Below are 23,986 nucleotides of genomic sequence, written 5' to 3'. Positions count from 1 at the left end.
TGTGGGATGGAACTTAAAGTCTAAAACTCCCATGTAGAGACGTCAAATGTTTTCTGGCACAGCTTCTGAATTGTGATCTTCACTGCTCTTTTCAGCCCTGTAGGCTTTTAAAGCTTTAACATGTCTGATTGGAACATTGGAAACACTGCAGTCAACTCCAGCAATTTATTTGGCTTATTGTGAGCCCTCTTTACTCTAGTAAAGACTGAGCTGTCCCTTTAAAAGATTGAAAGTAAAATGATCTTTAGCTGCAGCCTTAGCAATATGTTCAGCCAGCTGTCAGCTGCTCACTCTCTTAAGTTCATCCCTTTATCTACACAATGATAACACTTTATCTATGTGGGCTGCTGCTGCATCACTTCCATCAGTCAATGGGGATATTTTTAACTGCCCCTAATGCTCCTGAACTGAGAGTCCGCTCTGTGCATTAACATAATGCAACAACAGTGACGGGGAGTGATTACGCTGGGGATGATTTTGTTGAGTGTAAATGTGAAATCTGATTATCCTCCATGCTCTGGGCTCGTCAAAGGAGGGGAGGGGGGGGGCAGGATGAAGAGAGAGAGAGAGAGAGAGAGAGAGAACGAGGTTGACTGGAGGAGAGATTCAGAGGGAAGGAGGGGTTAAGATAGCAAAGTGCTGAGCTGATGGCTTTTCCACACAGCAGCTGGCTGGCATCACGACAGGACGGCCCGAGCACAGGAAGGATACCTCGAGGACGGCTTCTTGTTTCTCCGCTCGCTGTAGGACGTTGAGGGTGACTTCCCGGAGGTGTTCATGGGATGCACTATTTACGCAGCCAGCCCTAAGGCCCTGCCCGCTGACGAGGCCCCAGGCCAGGACAGATACTACCAGCTGCCCCACCACCGCCTCCCTCATGGTAACTGCAGTGAAAGGATAGCAGCCAGCAGAGCCAGGTCAGTGAATGCCACACAGGAAGTACACTGAAGGTCTGGTACACCTGTCTTTACTGACGAGGTGAATCCAGATCAAAGTAATTAACCCTAAGAGAAAGCCCTTATTCTGTCTGAACCAATCACAGCAGAGGGGATAAGGAGCGTACAATGTGTCAAAGAGGGATGTTTGAACTGACCTGATAGTTGGGCCAACTTATTCGGACAATTTCACTCTTTCAATAAGACAAAATGTACAGAAGACATTTTGCTCTCTTACTCTCACAGTTATGACTTCCAATTTAAGTTTATAGTGAAAGTCTCTCAGCTTCTCCATAAAAAGACAGACTAAATATGAACTTACAGCAGAAATGGGAGAGACCTCCACCAAGGCCAAAAGTCAAACCAACTAATTTATATGTAACCATGGGAATTAAGCAGAATGATAATAGCTTGAGTTGTGTCCAGCTGTGGATCAAATGTAAGGGGTTTCTTCTTCTTTTCTGCACCTTTCCACCAGAATTCATGAAAACTGGGCCAGATTTTAGATAATCCTGCTGACAAACAAGTGCTGCAAAAACAGCTTTTGTCCTGAAGTCTGGGAGTTCAGCGATGATCCTGCCATGAGGGAAACAGTTTAAAATACACATGTGGATGTAAAAGTTACAAAAGCTACTCACTGGCATGTTGAAGCTGCTATAATTCTCCTTTGTAGATCGTTATAAAGTCATACTGTAGGTCATTGCATTTGAATATTTTCTTCATCCCCATGTGCTGGAACTTGTCTTCATTGTCCAGCCTTCATCAGCATCAGTCAGTCAATACTCAGTGGTGTAAGTCAGATCTGTTACTCAGGTAAATTCAGCAGTGCAGAAAAAAACCATTGGAACCTATAACTAAAGGTGTGAGGTTCAGAATCTTAACTTAAAGTACAAACATAAAAGTGATGCTGTAGCTGGCAAGAGTAGCAATAACTGATAAGACTTTATGTAGGCTCACAGCTGGAGGTCTTGATTTTCTGTTAATAATCTCAAACATTAAAGTAACTTGTAACTCAGTAAATCATAAATAAAATAGCTGGACTAAAATGTCGGGGTGCACCAATGAATCAGTTGAATATAAGTGTTGGCCAATATTGTCCCTGTAGGAAGACAGTGGCCCATCTGCAAATATGTGCCATACACTCATATTAGCAGCCAATGTTTAACCCATATCTTAAAGCTGGGGTTGGTAGTCAGATTTAGATAGACTTTTTGTTATACCGGTTAAAATGATCTTTATGTCCCGATGGTAATCATTACATAATGTGTTCTTAAAAAAGATCGAAAAAAAGTCGCTATCTACAGCCGGAGTAAACCTGGGAAAACACCAACCAATCCCTGCCATCAGAAGCCAATTTATGAAACCAATCAAATCCCGTCCTGTCGTTCTGCTCGCCTCCTGCGTGTACATTTCCCCGGCGTGCTCTCCCCATCTCCTGCCTCTGCTTCCCCTGACTCTACTGTCCCTCTTGCTTGACCTCAGTCCTGTCCCCTCTGACCCAATGAGGTGCTTTGCTCAGGACTGTAGTCCGGATCAGAGTCTCAAAAGCTCTCACCACGGAGGCTCTGACAAGCATCATAATTAATGACACTGTATTATATTAATTATACCTTTTCTCCTGATATCGTGTCACCAGTACAACAGGATAATGTGAGCAAGTTGTAAGTGCTAACAGCAGCCATGTTTGTTTGTGTTTTTAACTTTTTTCACTATCATACCTCAAAGAACTCCTCTCCCAGCACACCCCATCCCCGGAATTCATGCTCTGCACATCAAATCATCCTCCACCCTCCCAGAACCAAGCTCAGGGCATTGGAGACCGGGCCTTCTGTGCTGCTGCACCACGTCTGTGGAACTCCCTGCCCAGCCACCTCAGGACCCCACAGACCGTGGATTCTTTTAAAAAACACTTAAAGACCTTCCTATTTAAAGCGGCTATTAACTAATTTCAGTACTCTATTTAAAAAAAATTCAAGTGTGTTCCCTTCCTTTTTACTGTGTTCCTATAGCACTTTGAGATTTCTTGAAATGAAAAGTGTGTCCAAAAGGTAGTGGAAGTAAGATATTCTTTATTTTATTTGATCCCCCATTGGGGGAAATTCTTCGTTACAGCAGCTTACAACACGGAACAGGGGAATATAACAATGTACTTACATAGTTAAAAAAATAAAAACAATAATAATAGTGATGAAAAAATAAAACAGAATAAAAGAAGAAGAAGAAGAAGAAGAAGAAGAAGAAGAAGAAGAAGAAGAAGAAGAAGAAGAAGAAGAAGAAGAAGAAGAAGAAGAAGAAGAAGAAGAAGAAGAAGAAGAAGAACGTACTTTATTAATCCCCAGGGGGAAATTCAATTTTTTCACTCGTGTTATTTTTCAGTCATGCTACACGCACAGTTTTTGGAATATACATACAATGCACACACATGCAGTGGACATGCACTTAGGGAGAGATTGAGGAGTCAGAGTGAGGATGCTGCCATCAACCAGCACACCCCAAACAGTTGGGGGTTTGGTGCCTTGCTCAAGGGCACCTCGGCAGTGCCCAGGCAAGTGAACCAGCACCTCTCCAGCCACCAGTTCACTTGCCACAAACTTAGTCAATGCTGGGACTCGAACCGGCGACCCTTCGGTTCCCAAGTCTATGAGCTGAGCTACTGCCGCCCCCAAAATAAAATATGGCAAATATTACACTATTTTCACTTCTATCTGATGAATAGATAGTGATGTAAGTTATTGCACAGATGAAATTGCACCAGGTTATTAAAATAAAAAACATACACAGTATGAGCAAGCGATGTGAATGATTTGTTAGTCGTAAAGTCCCACTTTGTTTCTAATGCAAATACTTTATATGGATATTTTAGCCTGCTAAATATCAGATTAAAATGTATAGCTGGTGTTTAAATATACATAACACTTCAATAAAATAAGTTCTGTAGAGTCAACCAAGCCATAATGTTATTAAGAAAGAAACTACAGATCCCATGTCGTCATTTAGTGTCAATCTCTCACATGTGATCTTTAATGAGCAGTCCTTAGTTTATTTTAAGAGTCCGTGTGAAGTAAATAGGCTGTGTGTAATCTCCTGGCAGCCTGTGTAAACAGCCCACACTGGGCTATAGGTAAGCTCAACCCACCTCACTGAGGAGGACACACTTCTGAGGAGGTCACAGCTCCGTCAGCAGCTCCTCGCCTCAGCTCTGCAGCCTTCAGACGAACAGGAGTTACTTTTTATGGGTTTTTTTCGTGGATAAAGAAAAGTGAAATGATATGACCGGCTGTTACAGAGAAATGCAGCTCACGCAAGACGAGTTTCACGGAGCTACAGGGCGACAACACGGCGGAGAAAATCGCGACAGTCTGTGAGCTACAGGTAGGAGCAGAAACAAGGAGGACTTCCTGTTAGACTTTCAAAATAAGAGCGACAGCGACGAATACTGAGGGTAATCATGTGTAGGACAGACGGATGTAGTTATTCAACTACAGTTATTTTATCAGTAATGTGTACTGATATACTGCTAATAAAACGCTGGCTTATATAGACTGTGAATGCAGAGAACTGTGTCCCTAAATGAATAGATTAAACAGTGTCTCGCCCTGTAATCTTTCAGCTAAGATGATTCTGAATCGACTTAAATTATCAATATATCACCCCTGCAGAGAATGTTCATTTATTGCTTATTCCTTATTTCCATAATCTTCAGCTTTTATTTTAAAGATCAGCGTATAATTTGCCTGTTTTTTTTTAACAAACTCGACTCAATTTCTTCTGAAAGGTGGTGTTTCATCAAAACAGCCAGTGCCATAGAAACATGTGAATTTAAGAAACATAATGTATAAGTAGCCATATAGCTAACCTACTTGTTATCTTGAGTTGAAAATGTGACTTTAATGTGATGATTTTACTTTGTGATAGTAATAAGACATCATTGTTGATCACTTCAGATTTAATCTTATACTGCTTCAGGTTTAGGGTTTGAAACTTTACAGAAGAAACAGTAGACCTACTATATTTTGGTTTAGGACAAAGAGCTTTGAGTTAGTGGGTTTTTAATATAACTAACACATCATTCATTTTGAATTTTCCCAGAACTCGATGCATGAAATCCATTGTATAGCTTATTTCACACTTAACAGTGAAGATACGTTCTACAGTAAAAGGAACATTAAGAGTCTCGTTCCGTCTTCAGGACACAGCTCTTTCATCAAAGGTTGTTTTGAGATGCTTACACAATGGGAAGGTTATTTCAGGAGGTCTCAAGCAGTGCAGAGAGCAGAGTCCAAAGGCTGTGCTCCTGTTGGAGGTTCATACACTGTCTGTGTCTAGATAATGTGCAACAACAAGACAAAAAAATTCCCTCAGAATAAAAGAGAAAGAAAAAGCTCTGAGAAGTATCAGTGTTTATTTCTTCTCTTTTTCACTCACTTTGGATTTATTTATGTCTGTTGAGCACACTCTTGTTTCTTTGAGTTTGAACCCACACACAAACAAAAACGCTCCCTTGTGTGCTGCTCCTAAAACCGCAGACAACTTTAATTTTCTAAAAACCACCTTCAATTTTTTTCAGACAAATTAGACTTTAACTCCTACTCACCCACTGTACACAAAGCAGACCTTGCTGCTAGAAGCTTTGAGCCTGCTGTCTTGCTTTAAATGCTCCTAAAGGAGTGAAGGCTCAGCAATCCTGTACAAAAATGCTTACATGACAAAAATAAGTTTCTTATTAATTACAGCTTCCTATGCAGGTTTATTTGCGGCTGTACTTGGGCGGTTGAAGAAGCCATTTGCTGTTGATCCCCATAACACTCGTGTGAGTGTGAGGAGCTACAAGAAGTTTGAGGCATTGGCTTCACTCTTATAACCCTTAAAACTGATATGACTGACAGCTAACCTCAAAAAAGAACTCGACATTGGATCATGAAAGTGAAATTTAACACCATGTACGTGCAGTGACGAAACTATTTGCGCAGGGCTAAAGAGGCAGCAAGAGTGCAGTGATTCCTCAGCAACATCTCAGTGGCTAACAGCAACCTTAACAAGATTAGTGATTATTGGATTGGAGAATGTCTTGTGACAGCACAAAATGTTTGTCCCCTGAGACATTGAGGACATGAAGGAGGAGAAGAGGCACGTAACAAGTTAGAACAGAGCAGGAATACAGGATGGAGCTAGGCCATGAAGAAGTTCATTTAAAGTAATTGCATATACACGTTCTGCTCTGGTCTGGTGTTAAGGCTGTGTTGTTTACTTGTTATTTTGGAAACAGTCCTGCTGCAGTCTGTCACAATAGGTCGTGTACATTTGTAGTGACTTGAGGAAATGCAGTTTAAGTATGAGAAGGATTTGAAGCATGTTTAGGCAGTGTGTTTGGACTGTTTAAATAAGCCAATTAAAAAAAACTGATCAAAATATCTCTTAATTTAGACAATCAGATATTTATAGCTTCACCTGAAGTTCTTCCAACCTCACTTTTTCCCTTTTCCCTGCCCCTTTTCCCTGCCCACTTGTTGCTGCCATACATACATTACACCCATCTTATTTTCCCAACATTAGCTGCCAATCAAAATCAGAATCTGTTTTTAGTTCCTTCTTTTAACTTAAAACCCATGCATGATTAATCATCAGTCCATGTTTCTGTCCTGCTCCTTCCCTCACCAGAAGATCACTCAGGTTTTCTGACCAGAGTCTACTTGCCCGACTCAAAACAAGATGAGATGATGTCTTTGAATTTGTGTCTCCAACATTTTGGTGCTCTCCTCCCATGCAAATGCGTTCTGATTTTCTACTGCAGCTCAAGCCTCATGTTTTCAAATTGGCTTTTGATTCTGGGCTGTAATTTGCATGGTTGCATTTTTCTGTTTTTTTCTTCATTTCATTGCAGTTATTATTTTTGTTTTTTATTATTATTATTATTATTATTGTGATATTTTTACCCTGTGAAAGGTACGATACACTTTATTTACTTACTCATTTACTTACTGTGGTGTGACAGTCTACATGGCTGTGAAAAGACCTGATCCTTTATACCCTCCAACCTTAGAAAACTGCCCTGGGCTGCCTGAGCTCAAAGAAGCCTGTATAACCCCAAGTTCACTAACTGGTTACTGGCTTGCAGTAATTCATCTATAATGTCTTTCACGCACAAAAAAAGATGCATTACATGGTTATTTAGGAGGAAAAGAGACTATTCAGGTTCAGACCAGACCAAGGTGTACTCAATGCTCTATGAGTAAATACTACACTTATGTTCTATGACTATCCATTTTTATCTTTGATGTGTTATTTAAGGAATTCTCTGCTCTTCATCAACCTAACCATTAAAGGTGACATATTATGCTAATTTTCATCAAAGTACATTGGTCTAAGAGGTCCCCAAAACATGTCTTCAAAGTTTATTGCTCAAAAAACACTTTGAAATCAGATTTTGGCATGCCTGTAAACCCCTCTTTTTCAGCCCTGCTCAGAACAGGCTGTTTTCTGTGTCTGTGCCTTGAAATGAGAATGATCTCTCTGACCACGCCCCCTCAGGAAGTGGATGTGGCCTCAGCTAATGTTTACATGTTGCATGCACAGACCCGCATTACTTCAACCCTCTGAATTTGATCTAGAATCTGATCCTGATGGAGAGGCGCCTGCAGCAGGACCTTTCTGAAGGATTGGTCACAGATTTTGTGTTTCGCGTTGTTTTATTTGTCAGTATGTCGACGTGTGTCTTGGTACAAAGCTACGAACATGTAGCTATGTGGCTATGCTAACTAGCGCTAGCACTTTTCCATGAAAAATAAAAATGATCCACTAGATCTTCAAATCTGCAGATGTGGGGAGTAAAACCGACCTTTGTGTTTATTAAGACAGCCTACAACTAGCATGCCTCCCTCCTAAGCTCCTTGTTAGCACACACGTGTGTGCAGGGAATGAAAAACGGAGGCGGAGTTGAGTTGTATTTTATACAGTCTATGGGATGAACAAGCTCCGAGCTCTGACTTCCATTATAGACCGGATGGCGTTATGACGTATGAAAAGCACAGAAAACTGAAATGGCTCGTTTCAGCCGTAGACTGTGTAAAATATGGACGTAGTATCCGTGACGTCACCCATCAGTTCCTAAGAGCTGTTTTGAAGCCAATCGACGGCGGCAGCCATATTGGAAATGCGGAACTCAACCAGGCAGAGTGCGACGTGAGCCTCCTAGCCAACAGTTGTGTGTTCCTGACCGGGAGTCAAGTCAGTCATGTCCTTATTTGGGCAAAAACTCATAATCTTAATATCTTCTGAACCGTCACGTTAGAAAAAAATTCACCCCCGTACAGTGTGTGCCATTAGAGAGATTAGCTTCGTAGGGCCAAGCTGTTTTTTGAACCAGGCTGTAAACATGTTTATTAATGCTGCAAGGATCGTCTTTTTCCCATTCATTTCTATGTGGTTTCCGGTGTTTCTGCAGCCAGCCCCAATGTATTGCAGTTTAAAAGACTTCCGCATGGGCTTCATCGTTTGAGACCGGAGGTTGCTGCTTGGTTTCAGCACACAGTTACAGAAAGGTGGAGAAATCAGAACAGGGGCAGCATGGATTTTTTTCATTTTTGGGGGGGGGTTGTAGACATGCCAGGGACACATATTTCAGGTAGAGAACCATTAAAAAGTCGATTTTGCATGATATGTCACCTTTAAGTACTGTGACTACAGTCACTTATACTTTTAATACTCTGGTTTACTTTTCAAGGCTGTATTGAGGCATTGGAATTAAACTGAGGCTTATTAAAAACTCTCACTGAAAGTTCCAGACATTCAATCCAACTAAATAATTGTTGTGGATGAACCAATATGCAACTGATGTGTCCTTTGACTTACACAGTCTTTGTGTACAGGGGTCTTGGGTTAGATATCGTACAGACCATCATTTCAAAACAGTGCTTACATAGATCATAAAAACAATGTTGGCTCTAAAAGTTTGATTAAATTTTGCAGAATTTCCCAGTACTGGTGTTTGACAAAGGAGATGAAAATGATAGCCTCTCTACTGACAGAGCTGAAGTAACAAATAACTTTCAGATCATGATGTGAAGTTTCGTAACTGCTGTGGTATCAAGTAGGATTGTCCATATATTGCAGGAGGGAGCATTGTATTTTCATTGTTTCATGGTTCATTTACTTCAGGAACCTGGCCAACAGGAACAATAAATAACAGTTTAAAGTGCAGACATTAAACTTGCAGAGGAAGACACAGGTTGTGCTGCTGTGGAGGCAATATTTCTTTTTTTATTGCTCATTTCTTTAAATCGAGTTCTTTCAAACCTGCGTTTCCCCTCACAGTCATACAAGGCGAACATTTGTCCCTGAGGTGTTTGTGTCAATGATGTGAGCAGGGCTTCAGTGTGTGCAAACGTTTAGTAAAAAGGTGACCAAAGAGCCATTCAGAGTTGTGTCCCGTCGGACACAGTTGAGACAGTGAGGTGTCAGAAATTCCCAGCTGTCAGTGAAAGGGTCATAAAGAGGTTTTTTTCCCTCCACCTCAACTAAAAATAAAGTGGCAAACTGTCCATGGCCTCATGCAAGCTTCACAGAAGCATTTAACATTAGCACAATGACAGGGACTATAATATTGGAAATCAACCAAAAAGCTGCAGTGGGCTTTTAAAATGTTGATTCCCACTTTATGTAGTGTGTATGGTCTTAAACATTCAAAGTTAATGTTGTACTCTGACAATTTTCAATATCTACATAAGGAATACAGTAATTGGGAATTTTTCAGTAGGACACAGATTAAAAAAAAAAACGCTTCAGTCAGGAATATACTGTCACTGAAGTTGGGGATTACCATAATAAAAAAAAGAAACATATCCCCAACAACTACTGACTCATGAATAATCAAGAAAGTGGTTAAAATTTTCAAACACAGGATCAATTTAAGGTAATTTCCAATTAAAATCTGAACGAATGCACCTTTTTTGTTTCTTGTGGGTGATCTAAAGAAAATACTCCAACCTAACAGCTGTGTAAAGCTACAAGCACCCTCTTTGACCATTGTTTCTAAGTGAGCAGCAACCACAAGGCTCCATTCAGCCTTAAGGCCCTCATCTGGGATCAGGTCCCCTCCTGATTCCTTTAACCTCAGGCTTTAGGTGAATAAACCTTAAAAACCTTCTCCTTATCTCTAACAGTGGGCTTCACCCCTCATTCAACCCTGTGTGATCACAGATAACCAGTCAGATGCACTGTAAAATCTCTCGAACCAGGAAGCCTCTGTTGTTTGAACAGGTCAGTGGCTGACGTGAGGCTTCTGGCCAATTAGAGATAATGGAAACTGCATGCAGGAGCCTATTTCCATCAGCACCTGTAATTATAGGTCGGCAGGTGGTAACGACTTCCTCTCTCCCAGAGGAAGATACGGAATGGGGCAGCTGGGTGTTTGTGTGCTTATGTGAGAAAGGAAGAGAGGCAGATGATAAGCAGATGAGAGGAAAACACACAACAGATTCTGTTTCAATTAAAGTGATTTTACATTTTGTGAATCTATTTCCATTTGTGTGTTGTAAAGTAGAAAACTAAAAGCAAGGATTTAAAGTGTCATGGTGCGGATTTTGGTATATCTTCAATAATGAAGAAGCTATTAGTAATAATTGGCAAACTGCGTGGAAAATATAATCTATGCGTTGTAATTTAGAGTGTATGAATAAAAAAGTTAGCTAACATAGAAGTTGTAACAGCTAGCTAACAGAGAAATGACCAAAGTTGTGTACTTAATGTATAGGAATATGATAGAAAGTGTTAGCTATGTGTGAAAGTATTACATATAAGACGTTGACAGTAATAGAAAAACAGTTATTTTAAAGGATGAACAGCTGGTTACATATAATAGATAAAAATCAACGTAGCCAGCTGCATTTTAATAATGGACAAACATTTAAAATAATTTTAAAAAGAGGACAATTCAGCTAAAAGAAGTGGAGATAGTTGAAATAGCTAGTTAGCTACAAAAATCAGATCTACAGTTGATGTAAATGAAAATATTGGATGAACAGCTTGACTCATTAGCTTAATGTACAGGTCATGTACAGTTAAAATAGATAAAGCTAAAAGTAGTGGATTACTACTTAAATATTTGGATAAAGGTAAAAGGATAAAACAAGTGAAACAGCTGCTTAGCTAACAGTGAGGCATAAAAGATAACTTATCTGAAATACTTGAAAAGCAATAGAATAGTTGATAATCTAAGAGTGATGATGAACAGCTGGCAAAACTGAAAGTAATAGCTTAGCAGCAGATATAGCCAGTTAGCTATTAGAAAAGAAAGAAAAGTTAGCCCTAACAGTAAGTCAAAATAAAAAGTAGTAGGCTACGTGGACAATTTAAGAAGGTAGTTAGCCTTAAACAAAGATAAAAGTAATAGAACATAGTGGAAAAAACATTAAGTAAAACGTTACATAGCTAGCTAAAAGCTAATATTTAAAGAAATGACAAACTATTGACTTAATAACCTCAAATTAATATTAAAACAGGACAAACAGCAGTCATTGCAGTTCAACATAATGGGTTAAAATAAAAGATGATAATTAATGTGTACAACAAATTCAAACTGGAAATTGAGCTCTGGGAAACCAACCGAAAATATCTACTGATAAAAGACGTCCAGTGGAAAATCCATTCAGTAACACATAACACAACAGGTGGTGTTGGTTGAGTGTTACCCTCTCATCCTATAAGACTTTGAAGGATCTCAGACAAAGTAAAGTTGCATGTGTTTTTCCATATTAATTATTTAATCGTAGCTGGAGATTGCAGGTTACATGAAGCCATTTACTGCCATAAGTTTCAAACTGTAGGCACAATAACCTCAACACTGACTTGAGCTGTATTATCCATGACAGTAAACACAAAGTGTGATTTGTTTCCTCTGTGTAACCCTTAGTGAGCCTGAACTTTCACATTAGTGTGTGCTGTGCTCTAATTGTTTTAACAGGTTGAAGTTTAAGTCTTTGTTTGTTTGGGGGGATTCATGGGCATATCCTTGGTTTCTTCTTCTTCGTTTAGTGTTCATTTAAGTGACTTTCAAGAGTCATTTGGTGCTTCAAAGCTTCAAAGTGCAATGTGTATTTCAGCTCGCAGCAGTTCATCAGGTCAGCCATCTGTATGACCTCCAAGGTGCTTTATTTCTTTCCAGACATCTGGCTGAGAGCAGACACTGACCCCATTTACACAAGCTCAAGTACACTTTGCTGAGTATAACATTTTAATGTAGTGTAAACCAGCAGAATCAGACTTTGAATGTTGCATCATCACCGTGTTGATTTTGGAGATAGAGTCTGTTTGTCCTGTAAACTTTTTAAGAGGAACACTGTGTTTGGAGCCAAACGTGGACATAAAAACAAACAGGATTTTTTTTCACCAGCGTACATGACGGTCCAGCAGAGAGGTGCCTGCTGTTAACACACAGCTCTGTGTTTGTGTGTTTAGGGCCAGGAGCATGACTGAGCAGCAGGAGCATAGCGAAGAGACAGGCCTGATCTCAACACAGGACCTGGAGCCGTCCAAGGAGGACGACACACACGGCCAATTCAGGCATGTCTAACCCTCTCTCTCTCTCACAGACACACACACACACATACACACACATACTGTTCTGCAGCACTTGCTCTCATTGCATGCCCTTTTTTTCCCTCCACGCACCATCTGTATCCTGTGCATGGTCATGGGTTATAGCCCTGGGAGATTTATTTTTACAGCGCTTATTTTGTGCTTTTATTTCAGCCACATTTGATGTCAGACAATGGTCAAACACATGCACACACACACACATGCACACAAAGATACCACAAACAGATTTACAAAAGGATTTTCCCCCCACACACACATGCACGCACACACACACACACACACACACACACACACACACACACACGCACACAGGGGAAGAGATATATGTTTTTGAAGCATATCAATAACTCTATTTTCATAAGTAATTAAATGTTTTAATCCTTGTTTATGGATGTTTTATGCACATATACAAGCACAATGTCTGTGTGTATACATACAAGGCTGTGGTGTGTGTGTGTGTGGACACATTGTGTGTATTTGTGTGTTATATAAGGATTCAAGGCAGGAGCAGTGTAATCCTGGGGAATCTGTTCTGAGATGGGATTTAGCACTGAAGCATTGCATGTGTTAGGAGAGTGGGTGAATGGGAGGGACTAAAGCGCTTCAGACATATGTCACTCTTGAACTTGCAGCAGAGAAAGCAATGTGTTTATCTTTTGTTCTCTAACAGAACCACCCCCGCCTTTTTTTTTAAGGCAAAACATGGACACAACAGAGTAAACAATGGGATCACAACACAATATCACAAATGAGAGAGGAATCGGTTTCAGGAAATCAACAGATGCAAAATGTTATTGAAGAAAAGATAAAAGAATAAATAAAATACTTGTGATCCCTTCAGTAATTTAGCACTTCCAAATCCCTCGGATATAGTCCTGTTGGATGCAGTATTTCAGGTTGTAAGTACTTATTCATTTAAGTGTATGTCCTGTAAAATCCAGAATGTATACAGCCTAAAGACCAGTTAGAAAGTGAAAGTGCAGTTTCTGATTAACTGTATAGCTATTTCAAGGGTTCAATCTGTTTTAACCAGTTGGAGTTTGAAACCCTATCACTACTGCCACAGTAGTTAAGTTCAGCCAACAGTAACTGCTTGTTTTGATGTTCACACCCATGGTCATGTCTCCAAGACTCATGCCACCCACCCTCACTGGTCTTAAAGTATAGAGTCTTTTCAATCAGACCAGCACTCCATAAGGTTTATTTACTTACACCTATACCATCATTTTCTATAAACGCATAGTTATGACTTAATAAGGGATCAAAGCTGTTAAACAGTGGTACAGCTGGACTTGTCCGGACTGGTGGTCATTTCTTTCTGTGCTACTTCAGGGTAAAACACTGTAACTCAATAAAATTACAGCTGTTTCCATAAAGATTGGAAGATTATGGAAGATTAATTAGGTCCAGTCCAAAAAAGTTGAAGTTTTCATGCCACACTTCCACTTAAAGTTCTCTCTGGTTAAAAGCTACATTCGGGTATTGCATTTTCAATATGCTATATGTCTGTGTTCATTGCTGTTTCAGATGCACAAAGCCCCAAAATGTGACTGAAAAATCCTTGGATACTACTTTAAAATCATAACACTTTTATTAAATCTGTAAAGGGGTTATCGTTTAACTTGTGTATTTAGAATAAGGCTGAAATGTAGCCTCTCATTTAATGTGTCATCTGGCTGAACAAATAAAGTATCAACCAAAGAATGATCTATCTTTTTCCCCGGTGAAAACTGTTATCTCTGAAATAGATACTTTGATTTGAAACTCTAGAGTCAGTTTAAGATCTCCTCTACTCCTCTCATCAGTCCCTTCCTTCTAAAGTGAGTCCATCTCCTCCTGCCAGCGCTCTCAGTCCCAATTTCTCCTCCTGCAGCTAAATTATTGAGCGGGAGTCCACTGCTACACCGGCCCACCGATGGGAGGTGTTCGCTTTCTAATTTAGGATTCAATTTAGGATTCTTTGAGCTCGTAATTAGTTTCACTATTCAGCCTCATAGCCAAGGGCACTGAGATACACTGAGAAAGGCGCATGCGTCTCACACACATACACACATACACACACACACACACACACACTAACAAGCACACACTCTATGCAGAAGGAAACATTTTGCTTTGCTGACATGGTGAAAGCTGATACACAGGTTTAGTTTCATTTCTAAACCAAAGCTTCTGAAGTGACTTCTGAAGAGAGTAAAGACTGTTCTCTGACTTGGTGAGGGTTTTTGGGTAATTACATCTTATTATACCTCAGGTGCAGGAGATACATAATGGTAAAGTCCACAGAGCCTCCTGGTATCTGAAAAACAAACCTATTTGGCTGCTGTAGCTGTTTGAAGACATTGCAAGGTCTTCCTCAATGACCCTAAGGTTTTGAGAGAGCAGTTATTCCTCCTGTGGATTTATTTAATATCCTCTAAAGATGTCCTGAATAAACCCCAACAGTCCTTTTGATGTGCTATGTCTTTCAGAACTGTCCATCATCTTCCCACATCCTCCCAGCACGACCTTGTTTACACCCTTTATAGAAGATGTGTTACCTTGCTCACCACATTAAGAGCTAGGAATGAGAATAGCTTCGAGCAGTGTTCTTCTAACACTCACCTGGAGGTAGCAGCAGTATTGATTAAGACCTGGATCTTGTGTAAAAGACAGAGACAGATGGAGAGCGAGAGCGAGGACCATAGAGCCGGTCGGTCCCCACAGAGACGTCTGTGTTTTTAATAATCACTCTCTTCTCTCCACCTGGGAGTGGAGAGCCACTGTGGAGGATATTTATAGTCAGCTACCAGCAGGCAGAGCAGCACACATGCACCGTTGTTCATAACATGGTCACAAGATAAAGGGATGGCTTTTCTTTACGAGGGTGATTTTATCGAGGAACACCATGAATTTGCTCATGTAGAACAAGCTATAATCAATTATTGATTGTCAGGAATGTTAATGTGGTAGTCCTTGATTCCTACTTCCTGATTTCTGCTGTTATCAAGTTTGATTATGGATTGCTTATAATATATCCTGTTTTCAGAATACCTTAATTACTAGTACTGCTAGTTTTTGGACTGGTCCTATCTATACACTTGTGTATAGTATACATTCCTTTTTTTTAATGTATATTTTGGGGCATTTTTGCCTGTATTTATAGGACAGCTGAAGTGAGACAGGAAATGTGGGGAGCAATGAGTGGGTGTAGACATGCAGCAAATGGTCAAAGCCGGGAGTCGAACCAGCAGTCAGAGCCGAACTATCCTCGGGCAAGACACTTAACCCCAAATTGCTCCCCGTGGCAAAGCCTGCAATGTGTGAATGTGTGTGAATGAGGTCTGCTAACACTGATGGGCACTTTACATGTCATCCCCTGCCATCAGTGTATAATAATATGAATATGGCTTGAATGGCTGAATGTGGCATGTAGGGTAAAAGCGCCTTGAGTGGCCAGAGGAGTAGAAAAGCGTTACTTAAGTACAGTCCTCTCTTTATTAGTCATGGTAAAGCACTCATGTATGCATCCTTCTGCATGGACATCTTTACAGTTAGAGCATTGAATTCGATGTTTCCTTCGTATTACTGCATTTTAGAAGACAGAAAGTTGCACAGGAGCTATGATCTACTATACTATGCTTGTTTTGGGCCTTGCTAAGTTGTAATACTGTAACATTGATCAAGGATACAAAGATTGTAATTACATGAGAACACTCTTATGGCCTTGTAAATGAAATCTGGCCATGCAGCAAATATCATTTGAAGACTATGTATACTAGATAATTAGGAGCTGATATGTTGTGTATTTACTGTTACTTATGAATTATGCATGCTATAAACAGCCAGTTAATATTGGATATGCCAGCCTAGTGATCAGTACACCAAACCTATGAATAACTATATGCTATGGCAGGTTATTATGTCACATTATGTAATGATTGTTTGGACTCTAGCTTTACTTATTTACTATAAAGGATGTATATTTTCAGTAAATTCCCTTTATGATCTCATAAAACTTTCTAGCAGAAAACTAAAAACATTTAGATATTTCAGTTTTAGCTTCAAACAATAAAGCTTTGTTTGAGGTTTTGGATGGGTGCAGGGTAGATTTGTTGCTGAAGTCTTGTAAAGTAATATGTTACTCAAAACGAGGGAACTGTCTTTTTAAATGATCCAGCAGATCCAGCAGGAGAGTTGGCAGTGCTGTCACAGCTGTACTGCTCTGCTGTAAACAACAGCCGCATCATGCTCACACACACACACACACACACACACACACACACACACACACACACACACACACACACACACACACACACACACAAACACACACACAAACACACACACAAACACACACTCAGCAGGCAGTGATAACATCTGTCAGCCCCTCTGCTGTTTGACATTTGAACTCTGTTGTCTGGATCTCTTGGTCTTTTTCCAGCCTGAGTTTTGATCTCTCACTCTGGATAAAATGAGAAGATGGTAGAGTAACAAAAGATGATCATAAAGATGATTAATTTTGACGTACTTGTTTTTATAAGAGTAGTTTATTTTTATGCTAATTTGTTCTTCTTTGCTTCATATGATTTAAGTTTGACTCTGCTAAATGTAGCGTTGTTGACTTTTCACGATAGCTCAGTAACTATTGCTTGTTGAAGACTCAGATCAGGGTGAATGGTGCACTGGCCAAGTGTCTGCAGAAAGATATGTAGACAGGCAGGTACACCATTCTATCATTGTCTCATTAAAATAATTTGACAGATTTACAACAACTTACAACAGGCCTGTGACAAGTTTCCTGAACCTTGTATTTATTTTGCCACTTGGGAAAAATCTTGTAAGAAATAATAAATAAATACATATATATTACTGAAGTAGGAAAAATATGTTGCAAGATTATAAATCATGGAATAACTTTAAATGTATGATCCAATATGCCCTGATTAGCCTCCTTTATGTACACTTAGAGGTCTGGTCTCTGTATCAAACAAAGAGAGGTTCTCATCAGAGCAGGGACACTGACAGTCCTGCTGCTATAAAGGCAGCTGTTTGTTTCCATGATGGCTCCTTCCCTTATACTAGTAAAGGACAGTGTTTGAGGAGAATACAAATGGGTCTGTTATCCTATAATGTTGTAGAGCCCTGCTGTATCACAGCACAGGCAGGTTTAATGTGTGGATGAACCTCCGGTAGTTATTTATTATCAATGTTTTGTGTGTATTTAACTTTCTCCCTTAAATAACTGATGGAGTTTTACAGACTAGTGCTAAAAGCTTGAAATGCTAATGGTGTTTCAAGCTATCACCAGTTGACTGTCAGCTAAACACAGCACAAGTGCAGCTAGCTATAACAGCGGTGGAACATTTAGCAACGGACTAATTTCGAAAGCACTGGCTGCTTGGTATGAGATAAAAAGTACTTTCCCAAATTAAAATCTTGAAACATAAATGAAAATAAAAGAAACAAATCTGTCATTTGAAAATTAACCAGTAAGCCGATAACATTTGGAGAAAAGTAGTGGATGAAGAAGCCCAATATTTTCCTCTGACAACAAAGTAGAGGTGTAAAGAATCAGAAAATAAAAGAACCCAAAGAAGTCAAAACTTTTTTATTACTCAGGTGAAAGTACTGAGGAACAGCCAACCTGTTGTTATAAATGTACAGGATAGTGTCATCTATTTGTGGTATAAACCTCATAGCCTACATACTTTTTGTAATATATTATTTTTAATTCTTGATTCTTGAGAAAAAAGGATTTGAGGGAAACAACTTCAATCCGTGTGTTTTGGAAATATAAGAGTCTTTTCAACCACTTAATTCCTGCTGGGCTCTGTAAAGCTGAAAAAACAAACTGTACTTCCTTCATTTGATTCCCATGTATCTCGCCCAGTATGAGAAAAAAATATCTCTACAGAATAAAATAATCCATCAGAGTAAACATGAAGTGGCAGTCAAGCTTCTTCCAGAGCGTCTGTTTTATCAGGATCTCCTTGAGCAGAAGTCCTTTTATACCAGCGCTGTGTTATGTTGAGCTCCGCTTGCTGTCAATCATCTACAGTAGCACTCAAGGAAAGATACAGGAAAAAAGAGAAGCTGCTCACGTCTTCCTCCTTTAAACATCTTAACTGAGACAGCAGTTTATTTCGATGACATTTCCCTTAAAGGGCTGATTATACTGTATTTTATCTGCTGGGTGGTTCTGTCTGCATTAAGAATAGATGTAAATATCATGCTGTGACATCTGCTTCACTGCTCTGATTATACCTCCTGAGGCAAGCTTCATGCCAGTGATGTGCACGTGTGTGTGTGTGAGCGAGTGTGTGGTTGTGTTGGTGGGTGGGGGGTCCTTGAATTCTGATTATAAAAGGAACAATGTGGACACTCTCTTGGCATGGTCACTACTTGTGTTTAAACAACTCAATATTTGTCTTTGATTATGTTGTTTTTGAACAGCCTTCGTCTCGCAGCAGTGCTGCACACAATAATGATTAGCTCTTTGAGTGGAGGCTTTGAGCCAGATGTGATTTTCATACAATGTATACAATACACATACATACCATACTCACGCACATGAGCTTAACACTGTTTGTCATGATGCCTTCAGGGCAGAGGAAGGAATTAATCAGCTTTCGAGTGTGCATGAATGAATGTTTTATCAGACGTTTGCATAGCAGTGCATCAGCAAGACTTGCAGACGCAGTAATATTATGTACATTTGGTTATTGAGAGAAGATAAATCACTTGAGTCCTAAGTGTATTTTTGCTTTGATGGCAGGTTTCAGCTGATTGAAGACCTGTCCTATGAAGATGTCAAGAAATGTTACCGTGGCTCGGTGAGTCTCCTTTGACCCTAATCATTTCTGTGTCTGTGATTGGAGCAAGTCTAACCTGTTGTATTAATATTTACCCATAAGGGAACAATGATTCCTGTTCAAACAATAGTTTCCCCGTGATGACAATGTTTGTTTTGTGCCCGACTGACTTGAAAGAATTTCTCTAGCTTTTATTTACAGTACTGACATAAATATTTCAAACTGATCTGCGTCATGAGAATTGAATCCAGGGGCTTAAAAAGAATTTCACTGTAATGAAAAAATAGTGCTGCAATCTGATGCATAAGTTGGTTGGTAAAATTTGAGAATATTTCTCAAGACTTGCAAACAAATCTTCATTTCTAACCTTCAAAAACTGCAATTATTCAGTTTGGGGGAAAATGACCCGACTCAACACTAGACTCATTAATCATGTCAATGCTGATGTGATAATTGACAAGCTCAGATCATCACTGATATATTCACCAGCAAGGACCACGCCACACAAGGATATTAGTTTGAAAATTTATTGAGTTATTTGTGCATCGTGTGGCCCAGCAGAAGGAGGCTCAGGATGGGGGTTCCGTCTCTGCGTTACCCGGCCAGAGCTGATCTTGACCCCAGGCTGTACCTAGAAGTAGATAAGGGCATAGAAGAACCCAGCAGTTGAGTAGAAGGGGTTAAGGACAAAGGGTAATTAAGCAGAGTAAGGTGAGGGAGGGTGGGTTGAAGAATCACAGACAAACGGTTGGAGTAGGCTGGCTATGTTTAAGTAGACTTGCCAGGTGATGGAGGGTGTGGTTTAGGCGTGGTCCTGCTCCCAAATTTAAGTTAACACCATAACTTAATTTATTAGTAATTACTCTGCTATGATGTAGTATTATCTCTAATATAAAAGGAAAGATTCTGCATGATTTAACATGTTTGTTAAGGGTTAACTCTTGTGCTTCGGGTACCAATTTTAATAGATATTTTGTCTGAAGATGAGAAAAATCTTATCCTATTACCATTGCTTTAACACATTTTTTAGTAATTATCATTGGCCATTATGTGATAAATCACAAAACAAACATCTTATTCTCAAATTGAAATGTCGTGAGTAGTAAATGAATGTGGTTAAGCTGTAAAATTGTCCCTCATAAAAATAAAGTCCAGTATTTAGTACTTCAGGAACAGTAGACTTGCTGCAACCCTTGCTAGTCTCCCCCTCAGACATGCTCAGCCTTTAAATTAGTCACACTCAGAGACAGCATCATCCTCAAGTAGTTATGACAAAATGTGGCCAATGAATAAAGTCACGAGCTGAAACAGTTAATACACATTTGACAACCCTCTGCAATTCTGTAGTGTGTTGTTGGCCGTACTCCTGAGGACAAGAGCTGCTCCAGCATGAGCTAATAATAGAGAGACAAAAAACAGAAGAGGCAAACAACAGCAAAATGTGCAGGTACAAGTGGAGGGAAGATAAATGAGATACAGGACAGGACAGGAAAAATGGTAAAGGGAGATAGTGTTGGCAGGGATGTAGAACTTGAGGTTAGCTCAAGCTGATGAAATGAATGAGGCCTCTTGTGTGTTCAGGTTGGGAAATTCAAGATTTTCTCTTAAGTCTAACACTTCAGTCAGGGGGGATTAGAAAGAGAAAAACTGTCATGTAGAAGGAGAGAGAGGGGTATAAGAGAGGAGTTGAGAAGCACCTGTGTGTCTGGGAGTGTGTTTGAGCTCAGAATGATGAAGGGCAGAGTGTGTGTATGTGTGTAAAGTAGGGAGGAGGAGAGGGAGGGTGTTAGCCGAGTGCTGCAAAGTGGAGAGTCACTGGTGGTGTATTCGAGGCAGAGAAAGAGAGCCTTGTAGTTCCTGAGAGAGAGCTCAGTGTCTGTAAACTGAGGCGATGCTGCTGTAACTCTGTGGTAGTGTATGTGTGTGTGTAGGTGTACGCATTAGAACCAGGTGTGTATTCGTAGACTAGAGGTACTCCTTCTTTTACTGACTGGCGACAGGGGAACAGTGTGTGTCTTGCAGCAGCTTGCTCCAGGCCTTGGATGTGCGCGAGTGTGTGTGTGTTTACGGTGCCAACGTGCTGAGCCTGGTGCAGAGCTCGCGTCCTCTGAGGGAGAGGGTGGTGTCTGCGGCGAGCGGAGCCGGGGTGGCCACTGGTGGTGGTGGTGGTGGCGGAGTGGGCGGTGGTGCCGGTGCTGCTGGTGCCTTGCAGACAGGCCGGTCCGCCAAGGAGCTGCTCATGACTCTGCCCTGTCCCTCTGCACAGACTGTCAGCAAGTACAACTCGCAGTACCACAAACTGTTCCAGTGCGTGCCCAAAGATGAGATCCTGATGAAAGGTACAGTGCTTTTTAACAAGAGGAAGACTTAAAGACTGCGTTTGTGCTGCAACTGTTTTATTTATTTATGATTTGATTGTATTGATCATATCTGCCTGTTATGCTTTTGTATTTGTCTCAATTATCCTAATCTGCTGTCTAATTTGAGCATGCTCCACTTTGGTCTACTTGTTAATTTACAGTAACAGCATGAGACTCATGCTGGCATTGTATTAAAAAGAACATTTAAGACTACAAATGTGCTTAGAGGTTAAGCTGTTAATCCATTCATTCATTAATTGGCACAAGCTTTGATATATGATAAGTCTGAAAGGCTCCTAATGAAAACAATAATGGAAAACAAATGCACAGCTCCCATTCTAAGATTTTCAATTACAGAGATTTGCTGCTGTCCTGTTTCTTGTCCTGTAAAAATACAGCGCACCCTACAGTATTGTGTCATTAGGTTGGCAAAGCAAGATATTTAAGACGTCACTTTTAACTCTGCAAAGTCATGGCCAATAAAACCATTTATTTATCCAATAAATCTGAATCAAGAACTTTTCTTTCTCAGAAATTGAATTAATAATGAATCATTTGTTTAGGTTAGTTTGTCATCATTTTCAGTATCTGTGTATTGAGTATATCTAATAAGTATATCTAGAAGGTACAGGTAGCTGTTTTATGCTGGGGCTACATCTTTAACGTTAAAATCTGACCCTTCATACCATAAGCCGTACAGAACAAATGTTTTTAAGAAGAGTCCTGTAAATAGTATTTTCAACCTCCTCTTCATTTCAAGTCACTTCTCTGGCTCTGTGTCCACTTTTGTCTCGTCCTGCTTCGGTTCCTCCGTCTGGTTAAACTCACAGTATCAGCTTCTCTGTTTGCACAGTTTCACAGGGTGTACTATACATTTTGTCCCTCTGTGCAAACTATAAAGAGCAATGATGTGTAACTAAAAGAACAATGACAAGTATTTTCACCAACAACAAAACAACAGAGTCAGCAGGAAGAGTTTAGAAAAGTTCTTTTAGTGTTCCTTTGTGTGATTTACAGTTAAGTTTAAAAAGTAACAGATATTCTTCTTCTTCTTTGTTCTTTGCTTCTCTCATGTTCAGTGTACTCCTGTGCTCTGCTCAGAGATATCCTTCTACAAGGTCGACTCTACATTTCCAGAAACTGGCTGTGTTTCTATGCAAACCTTTTCGGTAAAGACATAAAGGTATGAATGCTGACAGACAGCTTTACAAATGTTAACTGACTGTCACAATAAAGGGAGCCGCTTGACTTCCATTTACAATGTGACCAGCTGGTTGGACAACTTGACAAATTACTCCACTGTGAGTCCGTCAAAATTATAGACTGATTTCGGAGTCACAGGTTAATTTTCACACGCAGAAAATGTCTTTAATCACATGTTTGCATCGTGAAACTATGTACCAAGAGCAGGTGCTGAACCCTTAACCTTAAACAGTTATGCGACTTTCTCTTTGATGCTGTGCATTGTTCCTTTTCCTTCATTTCCCTGAAACCAAACCTCTCTCGATATCTGAGTGACAATAAGCTACTTATTCAGACTGCATTCTTCACATTCTGACTGAAATGAGACACGTTTCATGTCCACCGGTTCTATCCACCAGCTTTTCCAGTGTGCGTTTTAATGTCTGACACATTAATGTTGTTATCTCACCTATAACGTATCACCTGGCTCTTAAATATGCCTCCCTCATCCTCCTCTAATGTTATTTTTGTGCCTTTTTTCTGTCTCTGTAGGTGGCTATCCCTGTTGTTTCTGTGAGGCTGGTGAAGAAGCACAAAACAGCGGGACTCGTGCCCAATGGCTTGGCTATCACCACAGACACTGGCCAGAAGGTAACCACTTCCATCACAGTCTCTTTGAATTAAAATACTTATGCTGATTAGCGCAGCGGGGATGTAGTTTCCAGGGGAGGTGTGATGGAAAAAACAACACCATGCTATAGATAGCAGCAGAGTGGAGACCCAGGCTGGTGGAGCGAGAGAGTGAAGGGTTTTTCCGCCATTAGGGAAACGTTCAGAGGGGCTTAACTTTCTGTCACATCAACCTGTCATCAAGTGGGGCTTTCAAAGACATAATGTACTTTCAAGCTTCTGTGCCAGCTCATACAACACATGACTGATGATAATGAACGAGCTAACATTAGCACATGGTGACAATTTTGAAAAGCTGTTAGCATTGTTAAAAGAAATCTAGATAGCACATTAGAGAACACTAAACAGATAAGAGAGTGAAAAAGTGGAGTAGTCATCAGTGTTATTTTGACAACATATTTAAATTTAGTTTTCACCTTAGTCATTTAGTCAG

The 23,986-nt window shown here is 40.0% G+C and overlaps 1 protein-coding gene across 2 annotated transcripts in view; it reads left to right on the top strand.

The window, feature by feature from the left end:
* Positions 1 to 686: 686 nt before the first annotated feature.
* Positions 687 to 23,986, top strand: part of gramd2aa (GRAM domain containing 2Aa) — a 33,016-nt gene continuing 9,716 nt past the window's right edge. The window contains exons 1-6 of one of the 2 annotated variants that reach the window (XM_034679478.1): positions 687 to 917; positions 12,387 to 12,491; positions 19,285 to 19,342; positions 21,588 to 21,660; positions 22,761 to 22,864; positions 23,416 to 23,514. In XM_034679478.1, coding sequence (XP_034535369.1) covers positions 778 to 917; positions 12,387 to 12,491; positions 19,285 to 19,342; positions 21,588 to 21,660; positions 22,761 to 22,864; positions 23,416 to 23,514 — 579 coding nt within the window. In that variant the 5' untranslated portion in view covers positions 687 to 777. Of the gene's footprint in view, positions 918 to 4,037; positions 4,308 to 12,386; positions 12,492 to 19,284; positions 19,343 to 21,587; positions 21,661 to 22,760; positions 22,865 to 23,415; positions 23,515 to 23,986 lie in introns of those variants that run through there. The other variant, XM_034679479.1, reaches the window with a different exon arrangement.

The sequence above is a fragment of the Notolabrus celidotus genome, chromosome 3 (genome assembly GCF_009762535.1).
Source record: "Notolabrus celidotus isolate fNotCel1 chromosome 3, fNotCel1.pri, whole genome shotgun sequence".
Lineage (NCBI taxonomy): Eukaryota > Metazoa > Chordata > Actinopteri > Labriformes > Labridae > Notolabrus > Notolabrus celidotus.
The sequence above is the reverse complement of the archived record's forward strand: the minus strand, read 5'-3'. Positions and strand labels throughout refer to the sequence as shown.